At 35.4% G+C, this 17,023-nt stretch overlaps 3 protein-coding genes across 4 annotated transcripts in view; 2 read left to right on the top strand and 1 right to left on the bottom strand.

Annotated features, from left to right (window-relative positions):
• LOC104889886 (casein kinase 1-like protein HD16) overlaps positions 1-4,894 on the top strand; it is a 95,750-nt gene extending 90,856 nt beyond the window's left edge. Inside the window, exons 11-17 of the mRNA XM_057394575.1 lie at positions 2-61; positions 152-282; positions 521-695; positions 816-906; positions 2,794-2,951; positions 4,069-4,257; positions 4,595-4,894. Coding sequence (XP_057250558.1) covers positions 2-61; positions 152-282; positions 521-695; positions 816-906; positions 2,794-2,951; positions 4,069-4,257; positions 4,595-4,654 — 864 coding nt within the window. The 3' untranslated portion in view covers positions 4,655-4,894. The remainder of the gene's footprint in view (position 1; positions 62-151; positions 283-520; positions 696-815; positions 907-2,793; positions 2,952-4,068; positions 4,258-4,594) is intronic.
• A 1,023-nt stretch (positions 4,895-5,917) lies between these two features.
• On the top strand, positions 5,918-10,232 carry LOC104889887 (hypothetical protein). Of its 2 annotated transcripts, none has more exons than XM_048643842.2 (6): positions 5,918-6,129; positions 6,710-6,810; positions 8,385-8,550; positions 9,257-9,349; positions 9,487-9,617; positions 9,795-9,934. In XM_048643842.2, exons 1-5 carry the CDS (start codon positions 6,039-6,041, stop codon positions 9,615-9,617), a joined length of 582 nt encoding a protein of 193 aa, XP_048499799.1. In that variant the 5' UTR covers positions 5,918-6,038; the 3' UTR covers positions 9,795-9,934. The 2 variants fall into 2 exon arrangements, with proteins under 2 accessions (XP_048499799.1, XP_010673526.2); XM_010675224.4 differs by lacking the exon at positions 9,795-9,934 and adding an exon at positions 9,960-10,232 and having other exon boundaries at positions 5,931-6,129.
• Positions 10,233-11,025: 793 nt separating this feature from the next.
• Positions 11,026-14,929, bottom strand: LOC104889888 (metal tolerance protein 4). The gene is made up of 7 exons (XM_010675225.4): positions 14,638-14,929; positions 13,560-13,726; positions 12,819-13,017; positions 12,556-12,734; positions 12,174-12,324; positions 11,359-11,489; positions 11,026-11,259 (listed from the first exon to the last, which is right to left on the bottom strand). The coding sequence occupies exons 1-7, from the start codon at positions 14,837-14,839 to the stop codon at positions 11,080-11,082; spliced, it is 1,209 nt and encodes a 402-aa protein (XP_010673527.2). The 5' UTR covers positions 14,840-14,929; the 3' UTR covers positions 11,026-11,079.
• Positions 14,930-17,023: the final 2,094 nt, after the last annotated feature.

Here is a 17,023-nt window from a genome sequence, read left to right as displayed (position 1 = left end):
TGATGGGTTGATTGGACCAAACCCATCTATAAGACCAATTAACACCGATGGTGCTCAGAAGGTACTTACGGCTTTTAGTATCTGCTCGCCGACCTGTTATATCTTTTTCTTGTGTTTATGTCAATTTTATATCTGTTATATCATCTATCAGGTTGGACAAAAGCGTGGTAGGCTAAATGCTGATGAAGAAGATGATGGGCAAGCCAAGAAGAAGGTCCGCTTGGGTGTTCCAGCTACTCAGTGGATTTCAGTTTATAATGCACGGTCACCAATGAAGCAGAGGTTTGTTTTCCGGGTGTTTTTATCTTATTCATTCTCAGGGTCAGGCACCTCCATACTATAATATCTCTTTCTCACTGTCCTGCCTGTTCTGGTTGTTTGCTTGATACTATACAAGTTACTGCTAATAACCCTCTAAATTCTAAAGTCTAAAGTCTAAAGTCATCTGTCTAGTAGGAATATTATTAGAAATAATTCATAATATTTGTGTCTCTCAGTGAAATTTCTTGTTTTATATTAGGTACCATTACAATGTTGCTGATGCTCGATTGGCACAGCATGTTGAAAGAGGTAATGCTGATGGTTTGCTTATAAGCTCTGTGTCATCCTGTTCCAATCTGTGGGCATTAATTATGGATGCGGGCACTGGCTTCACACATCAAATTTATGAGTTATCATCTCAGTTCTTGCACAAGGTAAGTTTTTTGTTATATTACTTTGTTAAATCATGAAGGGTACTACTGTTATATTTTATTTATACATTTGTTGAACACTGGCCTCTCTTCTAACAATATTAAATGCCTAAAATATTGTAGGAATGGATCATGGAACAATGGGAGAAGAACTTTTACATCAGTTCTGTTGCTGGTGCTAACAACGGTAGCTCCCTTGTGGTGATGTCGAAAGGTTTGTGTTGAAACAATAATTTCGAGTATGATGTTAAAATCAATTACATATATATATTGGGTGCATCGTATTGGCTTATAATATTGTTTTTTAAACAGCTCCCCCTCCTAAAGCTGTCTTTGAGTTGGTATTTTTCGTTGTAGTTTTGTGGGAGTGTTATCTGATTCTCTGTGTCACTCTGACTCAAGATCACATTTGAGATACAGGTTTGTGTGTCTTGACTGTCAGAATTGGCTATATTATGAATCTTTCCACAATTTGGGCCCAAAATGTGGTTTGAAGAGTTTACATCCATGTCTTGGGGGTCGATTTGACATTGGTACTTCAGGTAATATGTAGAGTCTGAGTAACATAGTTAAAGATCCAACAGATACTTAAATTTAAATAAGAGTTTAAACATAGCTGATTTTGATGTTTCTAATCAGCTAAAGTTTCATGGGTCGAGGAGCAAGCTGATGTATGCCCTTGCTTCTCTCACTGAGGGCTGGCTGTCCAGCTTTTGAACTTCTTTTGTTGGTTATTGAAACGCCAGCTCTTGAAGTTGGTGTTAAGTATATAACAATGATATGATTTAGGGTACTCAATTGGATTAAATTAAATCTGGGGATTTATTTAGTCAAAAGGAGCAAACAAAGTAGGTTTAGTTTGAGTCAGATGGACAAAATAAGTTTACCAAATAAAGTAAACAACATTAATTTGACATACGAGTAGCAAAGCAAGGTAAGAAGTTTGAGATCGACATACTCAAGTTCTTTTAGAAAAACTACCAACTTATAAACTCAACTCGACATGAACGAAAAATTACACACTAAGTCCCCTTATATAGGCGTTACCAAACTCATATTTTTTTTTAAATTCCACTTTTATTCAACTCGTAAAACACATAGTAAATCCGTGTTGGTTCTTCGTATACAAGAAAAAAATCTGTCAGAACTGATAATACATCCCTTAACATGATCAGCCAAAACCGTGTAAAATTGTTTGTGAAATTAAGAGCTTAGATGCAAAACATATTCTTCTATTTTCTTCCATATTTATTCAACTTGCATTGCTGTAGCAATCCTCAGTAGAATAGGAGATAAATTCCAGTCAGGGATAAACATCAATTAATGCGTATACTTTTCCTGCCAAACTGAATGAAACAAGACACTGAACGAAAATAAAAATTGCCATAGAATTTGACAGTCAATCCACCTTATATATTATCGATGAACTTGCGGCCCAAGTCAGTTAATTTGCAGCAGCTACTCTTACTAGTAAGAACTTTGATCTTGGACTTCAATCAGTTTTTTGTGGTAAAATACATATTATTAGAAATCCCCATTGGAATGGGATTGGTTTCACATCAAACAACTTGCCTTTGGAATTTGTAACTTGTAAGAGTAGGATACATTTAGATGTAATATTATAAATTTATAATGCTTAAACTGTGTCCCTAGTAGTTTAGTATTGTACTTTTGGCTATATGGTGTAGTGGTGCTCTATATTCCCATCCTAGCATTGAAAGGATTGGCCTTCTGTATGAATATTTATGGACTTTAATCCAGCCATAGTAGTAACCTCTTACAGGGAAAGTTCTTGTTGCTTGACTTGGAGGATCCCCAACACCCTCCCGGATAATCCGATTCACTAAAGTAGTGCCATGGTTGCTACTTGATTTGGTAGGCTTGGTGATGTTATGTCCACTTTCAGATACTCGTGCTCAAAGTTTTATTCAATTCTTTGTTAGGGCATGTGGATCGGGTCTCCTGGGTCTGGGTAGTCTGCTTGAGTAGATGTTTGTACTATTCATATTTTCCTAGCATGATTTTAATCCCTGAATCTGTCATGTTGGCGTTGGCTTCAAGTATTGTTTCCTTACAGTGTACTACTGATGCATTGTCACAGGCACTCAATACACTCAACAATCTTACAAAGTGAGTGATGCCTTTCCCTTCAAGTGGATAAATAAGAAATGGAGAGAAGGATTTCATGTCACGTCAATGGCTACTGCTGGAACCAGATGGGGTGTTGTCATGTCCCGTAATGCTGGTTTTAGTGATCAGGTTCGAATTTCAAGAAAATGATATTTGCTGTACATTTTATTTGTTTTTAATTAATTTTGCAGGTTCCTATTCCTTTGATGAGTGTTCTGCATGTATTTCATGATGGTGGAACTTCAAGAATATAGCCAATAGCAATGTTATCTGATTCACACAATCAGAGGCTAATAGTCCGGCTTTATTACAAATGCCAACTGTCAATCAGGATCAGTAATGGCTTGTTTTTTGCAGAACTGAGTCCTGGATAGAAAGTTGGGAGGCCAACTTTTGCAGAATTTACTCCAGTGCCTCTTACTAGGCTTTTACTAGGACTCTGGGAGGGGGTTTACGCATGGTGTATTCTTAACTAGAGTTCACTATTTTGAACAACTTTGGAGCATTCTTTTGAAAATCTCTTAGTGGTTCTTTTTTTGTCTGAGTGTTTGTTCTTGTTGCTCTCTGACCATTTGGTTGTTACTCTTTTGGCACTTGTTCAATTTTGCTTTGTCTTTTTCATCCCAAAAGCTTTGGCTTCCCATTTTTTCTCTTTAAATCCTTCCCATTTGTCTTTAGATTTAGTCTTGTTGTGTTTTTTTGTGCTTGTCTTTCTGTGTTGACAATTACCATTGACACAACTATGTCACCACTGTGCTGATTGAAGGAGTCATAGAAGTTAGGATGTCTTTTGTTGATTGGCTGTCCATTTTCTTGTATCGTTATAGTTTTCTTTGCTTGTTATGACTTATGATATATGTCCAGGATGTAGCATGCTTTGTTTACTGTACTATCCATTTTCTGATTTGGTTATGCTCCATGAGGAAATATATTCATATCAACCCGTCATATTGAAAGAAATTTAATAAATATACTAAAATAGCCCTCTTATCCCTTCTTGCCTCATTCATTCCAAATCAACGGGGTATCACGGCAACCCTAAGAATGGTGGATTACTATTTTAGGAAACGTGACAGGTAGATCTGGACATTTAATACTTTTATATGCGACTAGTATTATGGATGGAGAGAGTATATCATATTTAGTGGTTGTGCTCTCTCTGGGTATCATGTTTGAGATGTGAACTCGATATGACAAGTATTCTGAAGGATCTTCTCTTTTGGCTTTCTGGTATTTGTGTTTCCAGGTCGTAGAGCTAGACTTTTTGTACCCAAGTGAGGGCATTCACAAGCGCTGGGACAGTGGTTACCGAATTACATCAACAGCTGCCAATATTGATCAATCTGCACTTGTCTTGAGTGTGCCAAAGCGCAGACCGGGTGATGAAACTCAGGAAACATTGAGGACCTCTCAATTTCCAAGCACACATGTTAAGGTAAATGTTACTAGGTCCTTCCCTCCAAGACCATTTTTGTCAAAGTATCCCTTACACTGCTTTATTGGGAATGAGTCACAATTTGCCTAATGTACTCCCCTGACTGCGTATGGGGCCTGGGCTGGTCACTTATCAGGTGTAGGCTCATCCCAATCCCCCCCCCCCCCTCTCTCTCCTCTAACTTGCTGTCAGTCCAAACCTGGGCTCGTCCCTGGGAGAAGGCAGCAGATACCACTAGAACAAGAGCTCTTTGCATAGTTAATGAAATAATGGTTTCTTAAACTTGCATGTCTTATGTACCTCAAACGTTACTGATCACTGTTTGGTGTGTTTGCAGGACAAATGGGCGAAGAATTTGTATCTTGCGTGTCTCTGTTACGGTAGAACCGTGTCATGATATCTGTGTAATTAGCAAGTTGTAACAGAATATATGAACGGAAAACAGGATACGGGCCTTCCTTCTCATCTGTTGGCTCGTTTGTTATGTAAGGGAATAGGGAGTCAAGTTAGGGAACTTAGTTTCCTGCGCAAGTCTGTGTGAAACAGGTTCCTATGTTGTATACTTGTATTGGTATTTGTCACCACTGGTGAGCTCCTCTGTCAAGTACTATTTATGAAGTGGTGCTATTTATGTTAATTTCGTCATTTATCTTCCTATTGTATAGTCACAGTATTGACAATTTGATAACCATTAGACGATGATAGTTTTCACTTTGCTTGCTTTACAATGCTAGGAAGTGCTTGGATCTGATATAAAATGATCTCGAGCTTGAGGTGGTTTGGTTTGGCTGACACGTACGCACTAACACTAGCTTTGAGAATCTAAAAAATTGTGGCTCGGTTTCTAATTCAATTTGAGGTAGAGCCTAAGTCACAAGCTCTAAAGAGGTCTTATAAATCAGGTTCTGCTTGTAATTCTATCCTATCTCAAGCCATTCACGAAAATCTAGAGCAACATGTGATAACTTAATGGTATTCACATCACCTTACTACTAATCCTAGAGGTTTCAGATCGGGTCTTAACCCTTTAGCCAATTGGTAGATGGTGGACTAGTAATGGTAGACACGGGCCAAAATGCAGCCCAAAAAACATGAAATGCGTAAAACTAATGTATATCAACTGTTCTCCTATGAACATGTGAAACTTATGTATATCGACTATTCTCCAATGAACATTGATATCGAGGATTCTCCTTTGTTGACTTTTATCTTTATGTTTCTTAGTTTGTTTATTTCAAATATTTCTTTGTTCGTCGAGTTTTCTTTGTCTGTTCATTAGGTTGAGTGGTTGTTCATCAAATATTTTCTCTTATGTTCATCTTTTCTTCTTGTTATTCATTGCTGATTCAGATATTCATTGAGTCTCGTATGTTGTTCTTTTGTAATACTTACATCTTCATGTTGCTTTGTTTGTTCATTAATGATGTTATTTTATTCATTGTATTATAACGCGAAACGAGACCGTATAAAATATATCTACCATCTAATTTGCACCCTTCTAGGCTTCTAGCCCCTAGTGACCCCCAAATCCCCCCCATTTTCAAGGAACATTAAAAAAAAAAGTTTACATAATCTAAATAATAAAAAATTAGAAAAAAATTTGAGAACCCAAAATTGCCGCTTGTAAGATTATCCTAAGACCAGAAAAAACGTTTCTTAAACTGGAATCTCAAAAACAATCATAATTCTGGTGAAAAGGAGAAATGTGTGGTGGTTAAGCATTGAAAATCAAGAAAAAAAGAAAAAAAGAAGCTAGATTTTTTCTTGCAGTAAGAGAGAAAATGGGGGTGTTACCTTATCTCTCTTCTTCTTCTTTCTACTCATCAGTTTTTTCCCAGCTATCTCTCACCTCCAAACATTTGCAACCCAATTGTAAGTATTTCATTGCTTATATTTGTGCTTGTTTCAGTAAATTTAAGTCCTTTTTTTTTGTGGGTTTATGAAAAATTTCCTCCATTATCACATAATTTCAAACTTATATGATACTCTTACATTTTGTCACATTGCATTAAAAAACTTATTCAACTATATTATGTATCACCTAAATTATAGTGAATGACTGAAAGGTTTTGCCTTTTCTTTTCTTTCTAACTGCTAATTTTCATTGTTTTGTTGTACTAGAAGTTTTTTTTTAGAATCCTATGAAAAGAAAAATAAACTTTCTCTTGTTTATTATCAAAATATAGAAATAGAATTACCCAGAAAAATGATACAAGGAATTAGCTTTTCGAATTGGGTACTTGGAACTGTTAAGGAAGCAAAGCTTGTTATATTTCGATTTCGATATATGCAGTCGTAAGGGCTAACAATAAGCATTAAATACATTTCCTAACGATGGTAATTTGTATTAGTTGAGGATTTTATGACAAAATTATGTGTGAATCTGTTTATATTTTGAGGACTCTGATTGTGGATGCTGATTGTTATCACTAGTGTCTAATTTGGTTGTCAGTGAACTCGAAATCGGTTGGATTGCGTGTGAGATCAAGTTTGGAGGATGAGAATTCTGGTACTGGAGCTTCAGACAGTCTTTCAGACCCAAGTATTTTAAGGGTTAGTTGAAATATTAACTTATAATGGTGGTTCAGTTGATCTTTGTAGATAAATTTGGTTTCTTTGCATTATATTGCTGCTGAGTTAGCATTTCTCGCATCATTTTCTCCCTTATACTGGATTTATTGATGTATGGAGTATTAGTATATGGTGCCAAGGCAAGGCGTTCTTGATTGAGAACATTATCAATTGAGGGAATAAGGTCTGAATGACAAGGTATTGAGGTCTTTCTATATACCTCAAATAAAACTTTCATTTCACGCAGTGGCGAATCTAGAAGTTTTTGCAAATGGGTGCACCTATAGTTTTTCATGGTTGCTAAACGCAGCCTCACTTTACTAACGCAGCCTTAAAAAAACCCCAAAAAACCCTTATTATCATGTTCTTTCTAAAAAACCCTTTCTCTCTCTAAAAATATTCTCTCCCCTCTCTCATGTTAGATATACAAAACTTATCAAATCTACGAATTTTAATTTATATTCAATGGACATAATTTTGACCCAATCGAATTTCATTGATGTAAGTTGTGAATTTTTTTTCGCAGATTCAAACCTGAATTTTTTTCGTAATGCATGATTAGTCTGTTTCGTGTAGACTACACGAAACGGAATCAATTGTTTCGTGTAGATTACACGAAACAGATGATTCCATTTCGTGTAGACTACACGAAACAGATGATTCTGTTTCGTGCAAGGTGCACGAAATGGATCCAATTGTTTCGTGCAGATTGCACGAAATACCAATTTCGCAACAACGGGTTGAACGAAAATCCAGAATACTAAGAACACGGTAGAGCGAGTTACAATCCAGAAAACTAAGAACAATTTTGAAGGAAACGAACGAAAATCCAGAAAATCGCAATGAATTTCGCAGTTTCCTTCAAAATTGTAACTCGCATTTTCATCAATTAACTGGGCAAACGCCATAGAAACAGTAGAGGGAGAACGTAGAGAGAAATTACACTAACGAATATGGGGTAAAGGATCTAAATTTATCAATTTTCCAACATTTCATAAAGATTAAAGAGATTGCAAACGAATTTGGGGTATAATGGTAGACGAATTTGTGAAATTTCGTGAATTAGAAATGAGAAAATGAACCAGAAATTTTCGAAGAGGAAGAGGGTGATGAGAGAGGAGAGGAAGAGGGAGAAATGAGTTGTCAGTGAATAAGGGTAATTTTGGAATTTAAATGGGTTGTACATGGTAAATGAAAGTTGCATTTAGCAACCCTCTAGTTTTTTAAGAGAATATATCGGATTAGAAAATGAAATGACGTAGAAATGGGAATGTTTTGATTGTGAAGTGTGGTAAAAGAGTGTCATACTCACTGTACACATGACCTTCAAGTTAAAAATGCATGTACCGACCAGGAAACTACTAAGCCACATGTCATCAGTATATGTGGATTGACTAGTGATTAGACCTACATTCTCATATGGGCTATTTGAAAAGTTGTTTGGCTTGTTAACTCGTTTTGCTGTCATCCGAAGGACTTGATCAGGCATGACAACTTTCAGATGTTAAAAGAGGTTTCACTTTCATGCACTACTAAGATTTTGTTCTGTATTGTAGGATGACCAAGTTGTAGCTTCTCGGAGACTATGTATTACATGCTTATGCTCAACTATAGCTTTAATAAGTCCCAATGGAAAGTCTTTGTCAAGACAAGAAGCCATTGCCGCAGAAGGAAAAGAGAGGGATGTTTGCCGTAATTGTAGAGGCAGTGGTGCTATTATATGTAAGTCTGTTTTAATACTTAGCGTGGTTTTAAGTGATTGCATAGACCTGGGGATATAACCTTAATGTCAAAACCAAAATTGATGTTGTTTGCGCTGTTCTATGGTACCTAATTTGTGATATAAGAATGGGTTTGGGAATACAAATTGCTTCTCTAGTTATGTTGAAATAGCTCAAATGTATGCCACTTCATGTACCAATTATCTTTTCAGGAATCATTGGGAATTTAGCAAATTAGGCAATACTGGTCAAACTTTGATTAGCAGCTGATATTGGCTGGTCATAGACATCCGGTAGTTGTTAAGTTGTATACTTCTTTGGGGATCGGGCTTCAAAGAATTCAATTTTTAGATTGTAAGGCAATCTAGGCCATATTTAATCACGAACAGTTCCTATCTTTTGGGGGCAGGTTGACCCATTTCAGGGACAACTGTGAAATGTACAGATATTTAGCTAAACTTTTGTCCCATGAGTCAAATGAGGGACATGTTCTTTACTTCAGTCTATGTGGAGCCCAGATCTTGCTATTCTTGTATATCTAACCAAAATTTGGCCATATAGAGTTCTTATATGTGGAAGCCCCTGTGTCTATTTGAAGGAAAGACGTGATGGTTTCACTGATGCTTTCTCAATACTTCATATGTCAACTAGAGTACCTGCTGCTTTTGTTTATATTTTATAAGATGTTTGTTTTGCCTTTCATTTAGGTGATATGTGTGGTGGTACAGGAAAATGGAAGGCTTTGAATAGAAAGCGTGCTAAAGATGTATATGAGTTTACTGAGTGTCCAAATTGTTATGGTAAGATATAATGGCAATAGTTACTCTCAGTTCCTTATGCTTGTGAGACCCCATGTTTTGTCTACATAACACATAGCTCAACTCTGCATGCTATAGCCCGCTATTTTTTCACTTGCCTTGCATTTATCCTCATGTAGGTCGAGGTAAACTTGTGTGCCCTGTTTGTTTGGGTACCGGCTTGCCCAATAATAAAGGTCTTTTGAGAAGGCCTGGAGCAAAGCAATTGCTGGATAAAATGTACAATGGACGGCTACTACCAGGTTCTTAGGTAAGTTGCATTCAAACGACTTTCATCTTCTTGAACATTTCCCGATATTCGTATGTTTTTGATTAAGTATATTGAATCAGTTCCCGGAGTACTTAGAATACAATCTACTTGTTAGTTGTTTCAAGCAATAGATTTTCAGTAATATGCTCTCTAATTACCAAGTACGCTTGACGTTAGGGGTTCCACGGGTTCCCACCTCCTTCCCCCACAGGCCTCACCTCCCTACCCTACTCCCAGGAGGTTCTAGTCCAATAGAGGTTTTCTCCTTGCTAGTAAAACACAATCATTTCAACGTTTTCTAAGTGTGGATGAATCACTTTAAAGGTTTTGCCTTGACTGCAGATTCTTCGACGAAACCTGTTTACTGCAGAGGAATGCTGCAATGAATGATCTTGAATCTTGTAATAGTAGTTTAGAACTTGATACTGTTTTCTTCTCCATACTCGCAAGTTACTGTTGGCGGCAAAGCAAATCGAACGTTTAGAGAGGAATCCCAGATTAGCATACAGACCACATTTGTATGTAATATGAGCTCTCAAGCTGTAAGAAGTCGTGTCCCAATGTGAACCATTCTTCTTCCCTACATTTATAAAGTTATGAGATATGTTGTTCATACTGTTTTCAGTGTTATTAGAATACTGTGGGTCAAGCCAATATGCACTTTTTTTAATCTACAAGAATACTTCATTGAACAAAAAATCAATAGAGATTTCGCATGATACTCCCTCCATCATCTAAAGATCTTCCTTTTTAGTATTAAAGTGGTAAGTTTAAATTTTTTGACCGTATGTGATCATTTATATATGTTAAATTTATCATCATGTGAGGTTTTCTTGGATTTAAATCAATATTTATTTGTATAATACATCCTTCGTTCTTTTGAGGATGCAACATATGCACAATAAGTCAATAACCACTATTCATCTATCAATTTTATTCCATATTCTCTCACTGTGTAAGAAAATATATAGAAAAGTAAAATCTTATATATTCATCTTAATGTATACTTTCGTAATATCAACTTTTTATAATTTGTACTTGTACAAAATTAACGACAAGGATCAAAGTAGTACATTGGGTACTACGCAAATGTTGCATCTTTTAGAGAAATTAATGGTCAAAGGAGTACATTGAAGATCAGGAAACAACCAAGAACAAAAGAGAAACTGAGGGAGTACTATAATATTTGTATTAGTGGACAAATTAACAGAATTACTATTTATTTTATAAGAAATCTGACACCTGAAATGGATAAATATGGTATGAGCACAGGAAAAACAAAACTTTGTTGCTCTTGCTATTCGAAGAATTTTAACCTTTTTTTAAACTATGCAACCAAAATGTCATTTTGGATTGTATCTATGACAAGACCTTGGATACTCAAGCAGAAATTATAATGAAGATTAAGTGAATTAAATGGGAAGTCTGAAACTTTATATAAACAAAATTTCAAGCACAATAATCAAGGTTCTGTATTAGGCAGCTTGCTTAAAATAGTGTGCTCTGGTTTGTGTTCACATTCAAAATCTAAATGAACAAATGCTCGCTCAACTTCAGGGAGTTTCTCTAGCTTAATTTGCAGAGTCTCTCCAATTGCATGTGCTTCTTTCAATGGAATATCTTCAGGGAGTTCAATATCAACCTAGAAAATGGCAAAACTTAGATGTAGCGTTTTTCCTGCTGTAGATAAGATAACAGATTACAAAAATAAAAAATAAGGCGATTCAGAGAAGTTAATCACCTCCACAAAGTAAAGCACGCCAAAAGTGTAAGCACGAACGGTGTCAATACGTTTAACTTGAGGGTGTCGTAAGACGAGGTATGTAAACTTTTGCAAGACTTCAGGTGGAGCTGTTTGTCCAATTAGTGAAACTGCCGAAGAAATACACATTAACATACTATCTCACAATGCGCCAAGAAATATGCAGTACATTTTAATAAAGATTGAAAGATATGACCCCAACAGCAGACTTCACTTCCTTTCACTGAAAAGAAGGCATCTTGAGGTGGGAGTTTGGCCTTTTCAAGTTCAAGAAATCATCAAAAATATTATTTTTGTATTTTTTTTTGGGATGAATGTTAGAGCAGCCTTATTATGAGTCAAAATGTTGGTAATTTAGCAAGAATTATATCAAAAAGATGGGTGTAGTAGAGATGTGTAGATTCAGATGGATGTGTGGTTTCACCCCAAAAAATTAGATTTTGGAATGGAGATATTCGGAGGAAGGATGGAGTTGTAGTTTTTGAGGATACAATAATTGAGAATTGGCTTTGTTGGGCAGGCTACGTGCAATGTCGACTATAAGATGTAGTGGTAAGGATCGTAATTCCCATAGGTAGAGAAATCATACAATGTTCACAGGCATAAATTGGTTCACCATCTTGTCGTTTTTCTGTATCCTTCTACCTTATTGATGAGAAGGTTGTTCCAACTTCCAAGTGTGCTTTTAGTCATTTTAGAAAGTGGAATGTACACAAAATTAAATAGAAACGGAAAAGGGGGGACGAGCTACCAGTGTGGAGTGAAAGAAAAAGTCAGAAGGCGAAGCTACCTACCTGCATTCTCCAAAACAGTCCCTGACCAATTTGCAATTGTGTAAATTGCAAGAATAATAGCACCAGCAGGGTCTATCCACCAGTAAAACTTGTCACCAAGAATTGCAGCAACTAATCCGACCACATTTGTGACCACATCGAAGTAATGATCCTGCACAGCCACAAAGGTATAGAATTTGCAAAAATCAGAGCCAACAGACATAGAACCATCTGTATAATTTTTTAGTCTTGTTAAGAGGCTAACTATTTCTCCATCTAACCACGTATTGGCATCAATACCGTTGCTAAACTCAAGTTTAGTTAGATACATAGTGACAATATTGTTAATACAAATGGTGTTAGAGCACTAGTTAGCATTTATGCTTTTTCATAATTTATGTACCTTGGCATAAGCACGGACAATTTCATTACCGGAGCTTCTGCAGTAAAGGAATAAGACAAATTTCACAACTGTGGCTGATATCATAATCAAGCACAGCCATATATACTGGTCAAATGTCATTTTTTCAGCAACATCATCTTTGATTAGTTGTTCCACAGCCTGTATGAGAACTTGAAATCCTGCAGAGAAATATCAAAGCTTGATGACTGCATCTCTGCCAAACTGGTAAGCAGCTGATCAGGCTCAAATGGTCAAACACATACCTAAGGTAGCCATTATAGCAGCAAATATGATGATTCCAACTGGCTGTACTCTTAATTTTCCGATTGGATACTTATAGATGTTGATGCTTTTCATTGAAAGGTGAGTAAACCAAAGTATACCACCAGCCATAAGGTCAAGCAAGGAATCCAACGTTGATGCAGCAATTGCTAGAGATCCAGTCTTAATGGTAGCATAAATCTAGACATTAAGCAAAAAAATTATTGTAGCAATGCACCAATTAGAGGCATAGTATAGTGTGTAGAAACTCCAAATTCATAACTATGACATGCAAATTTTGAGTATCCGAGATTTGCAGATTGCAGTCCCAAATAACCCAAGATACACCCCCAATCAAGAGTAGTAATCCCTCCTTCCCAATAATTGCACCAGTTTGACTTTTGAGGTTTAAGTTTAATTTTTTGACCATATAATCTAATCTCGTTACTTCTTTCTTGTTTTATTTTTCTCAATGTTGACATTCCAAATACCAACTTTGTAGGATTTTACCTATGCATAATTGAAGATATCAATGGTAAAAGTACTACATTGGAGATCATGAAAGTGAATCCGTTGAAATTAATATGGCACACATGAAGTGATATATTTATCCCTCATTCAGAGACATCAATCCAAGATTGAGAGCTTCAATTTATCACAAAGTATTGGTTAGTAATAATCACAAAGTGTAAGAAAGAAGTAACGAGATTATATTCATGTCTAAGAATTAGTTAAGGCAATACCTTGAACACCAAAAGCACAATATTAGCATAATTTGATATCCTCATTGCTCTTTCATGTTGAGCTTGTTCATCATCATCCTCTTCTGGTGAACCTGATTGGACCACATGGTCAACCTCCTCGAATGATTTCAAAGTAGTGAACTGTCTTTCATAGTATTCCTTCTCTCCTGAGAGGACAAAGTAGCAGGTTAACCACAGAACAACAATCAGACGCGAAAAAATGTCACAAACCAAAGATGCATATCATCCTCCTCATCAATCAAAACCATCACTAAACCAATCCTGATATGCACAACATTGAGTCATCCTCCTCAAGATTTCAAAAAAATTTTGACAAGGAAAATGAAATCATGAACTGGTGTTCTCATGAAGGGAAAAACCATGGACGCGAACTAATCTAATTGACAAAGTCTTGTGAGGATGACCATATGGTACACCAAGACCAAAGCCGTATTTTGTCTACATCACTGTCCTTTGTAGCTCTCTATACGCCAAAATATCAAAGGGGATAATCGCCATTCGCCACAATAGAGATACATGCCATAATCAACTCAATAAACTCAATAAACATGCATCATTGAGACATGGAAAATTAAGGGCTTTCTTATGGAAAGGATGAAGAAGAAAACCCAACAAAATCATGTATAATGAGATAAAGAATAAGCTCAAATTGACATTACAAATTAAGACAATTGAGCTCCACTAATTTCAATAATTCAATGTTACAACCAAATTTAAGTATATACCCATAAATTAACTTAGCAAAGAACAGTACTACTACTCAATGTAAGCTTTTATCACATATTTTATAGCAAAGTCAATACCAACTTTCAAAGCAAAAGCTTTCTTTTGAGATTCAGCACAATACCTACACTACAAAAACAAATCAAAACAAACAAAAAAAACTCAAATGTAGAAAAAAAAGAACTTCACTTTTGCAAAATTCTACCTCTTTTTTTATGTACTTCTAGCACTTTTTTTTATCTACAATGATCAAATGAATGAGAGAAAACAAACCCAATAAAGGAAAAATAAAATAAAAAAAATAAAAAATTAATTAAATTAAAAAAGAAAAGACCTTGAGTTAAATCATGTGTTTTGGAGAAATTAACATCATAAGGAGATTCATCATCAACCCCAGAACGAAGTTTATCAGGCAACCTTGAAATGAAGTCAGTTCTCAACGAGTTCACCGAGTTACGCCGACGTAAACCGTTTTGACTCAGTTTTCTACGTGGGCTTCCCAACAATGGCGATTTTTGGCCTGAATTTAGCTCCATTTTTTTTTAAGACCCACAAAAAAAAAAAAGTTGTATCAGATTTATTCCTAGTAGTATATGATTTTATGAACTGAATTTTTAAGGCCACTATTGTTTGTAAGAAGTTGGACAGGTGGATCCAAGACAATTACTGCGGTTTTTGTCTGTGGGAGTACAAAGGTGTGATTAGTAATTTATGATAATGAAAGATTAGTATTTCCTCCGTTTCATAATATCGCGCTTATTTTTTTTTAAACGTTTTTTTAAGACGTAACTTTGACCTTTAATATCTTTAATTTTATATTAATAAAAAATATAAAAGTTGATATTAATAAAATACACGTTGAGGCGAATCTAACTAAAAATGAAGTAGACACTATATTTTTTTATTTTTTTGGTGTTTGCACTCAGTTCACCCTTCGGGCTATATTCGAATCGAAGCCAAGTTCGGAGTGGTTAAGTTCCATTCCTCTCCCAATAAGGGTATTATGGGGATTCGAACACGGGTCTGTCCAACCAAAGCCAGTCCCCATTACCACTGGACAAACACTTACTTGGTAGTAGACACTATATTATGGGACAAAGGGAGTACTCCCTCCGTTTCATTTTAATCTACACACTTACACTTTTCACGCATGCCAATGTAAAACTTTGAAGACATATGTCTTTAGTTTTGTATTTGTAAAAATTATAAAAAGTACATATTAATAAAATACATACTAAGACGAATCTAACAAGATCCCACATGACTATGTTTTTATTCACGTATAAATCACAAACAAGAGTCAAAGTGTAATTTGTGAATAGTGTAAAATGTCAAAGTGTGTAGATTAATATGAAACGGAGGGAGTACTAATTAACTACATTTATTGTATTAGTAGGTTTTGTTTGAGATTAGTCACCGGTAATGAAGTTGACTTGGGATTATCTTTAGTTTTTTAGTTTTAAATATATCTTTTGTTGACCAAGTATTTTAAATATGTATTTTTTTGAATCGACATTTTAAGTATGGTTTAGTACGTCATTATGTGTGTAAGTTTTAGTTTATTTGGTGAAACATGCTACCCAAAGTTTAAAGCTTGGGTGATGGTCCACGCTCAATTAAAAAAAATGAGTGAGCAAGTTGACTTTTATAACAATACTTAGAGCAACTCCAATGGTTGCTCTTAGGTCCTAGCTTGCAATTTTCCAAAAGTTAGAGCTACTAGCTCTATTGTTGGAGAGAAAGCAAGCTTGTTGCTTTGTGAAGCCAAGTAGCTCCACAAAGCTACTTGCTTTGTCAATTTTTTGTGGGCCCCACTTTCCCTTTACTCTTTCACATTTAAAATTGTTGTATGGTGATAACATGTGGGACCTACAAAAACTACAAGTGGTTGTAGTTTTCCAATGGAAAAGGTTGTAGCTTAGGAATGTTGTAGTTTGGAAATCTGATGTGGCACACTAAGCTACAAGTAGTTGTAGCTTGCCATTGTGGGTGCTCTTATGTGGATAAGCAGCACACGTTAATAATGTATTAGATGAAAAGTGTGAGCTAATGTAAAATCTAATTTTATCTCGATATTAGGTGTAATAATTTATTAGATGAAAATGTGAGCTAGTGTAATAATTTTCATTGTCTATTATTTTAGTAGTCAACAAAAATCGCCAAAATAAATGTGAAGTTCTTTTATCCTTGACCAAATTCTTAGTCCTTGTTGGATGTAGGCATGTAGCGGGTATCTCAATCTCAAGGTAGGAAAAAAATAAAATTCAATGCAATATGCATAGGGAATCGACTTTTGCTCACATTGGATTGGGTTGACACTTGGGACTAATTAATGGAGTTGTCTTGTAAGAGACCGTCTATTTTTAAATTAAAATTTGACAATAGTAAGTTCAATATTAAGAAGAGAATTAGCCTAATAGTTGCTAGGTTAATTTCTTTCGGTGACTAGTTTGATTCATTTAGTGACTAGGTCTACTTTTATATTAAAATTAGACCATCTCTTTAATAATTTTTGCTAATTAATATGACTTGTAGCTTCATCCAAACTTATTTGGACAAATTAATCTAAATAAAAGATTTAGAATTTGGAATTTAACTTGTCAATTTTTCACATAATCTTAGAATGACTATTGAGGGTCTAAAATATTTTTGTCCAAATAAATCGAAAATAATTAAATCATAAATAGTTCAACCAAACACAGATTGAAAAAATATCAAAC

This window comes from Beta vulgaris, chromosome 4, assembly GCF_026745355.1.
Source record: "Beta vulgaris subsp. vulgaris cultivar EL10 chromosome 4, EL10.2, whole genome shotgun sequence".
Lineage (NCBI taxonomy): Eukaryota > Viridiplantae > Streptophyta > Magnoliopsida > Caryophyllales > Amaranthaceae > Beta > Beta vulgaris.
The sequence above is the reverse complement of the archived record's forward strand: the minus strand, read 5'-3'. Positions and strand labels throughout refer to the sequence as shown.

What these genes read in the sequence shown, in the direction of transcription:
- LOC104889887 (XM_010675224.4), top strand. Translation starts at nt 6,039, where the DNA reads ATGGGGGTGTTACCTTATCTCTCTTCTTCTTCTTTCTACTCATCAGTT. An exon ending in CAAACATTTGCAACCCAATT is followed by an intron (nt 6,130 to 6,709) that starts GTAAGTATTTCA and finishes TTTGGTTGTCAG; the next exon opens with TGAACTCGAAATCGGTTGGA. An exon ending in CAGACCCAAGTATTTTAAGG is followed by an intron (nt 6,811 to 8,384) that starts GTTAGTTGAAAT and finishes TCTGTATTGTAG; the next exon opens with GATGACCAAGTTGTAGCTTC.
- LOC104889888 (XM_010675225.4), bottom strand. Translation starts at nt 14,839, where the DNA reads ATGGAGCTAAATTCAGGCCAAAAATCGCCATTGTTGGGAAGCCCACGT. An exon ending in TTGTCCGTGCTTATGCCAAG is followed by an intron (nt 12,325 to 12,555) that starts GTACATAAATTA and finishes GTGGCTGTGCAG; the next exon opens with GATCATTACTTCGATGTGGT. An exon ending in GCGTGCTTTACTTTGTGGAG is followed by an intron (nt 11,260 to 11,358) that starts GTGATTAACTTC and finishes GCCATTTTCTAG; the next exon opens with GTTGATATTGAACTCCCTGA.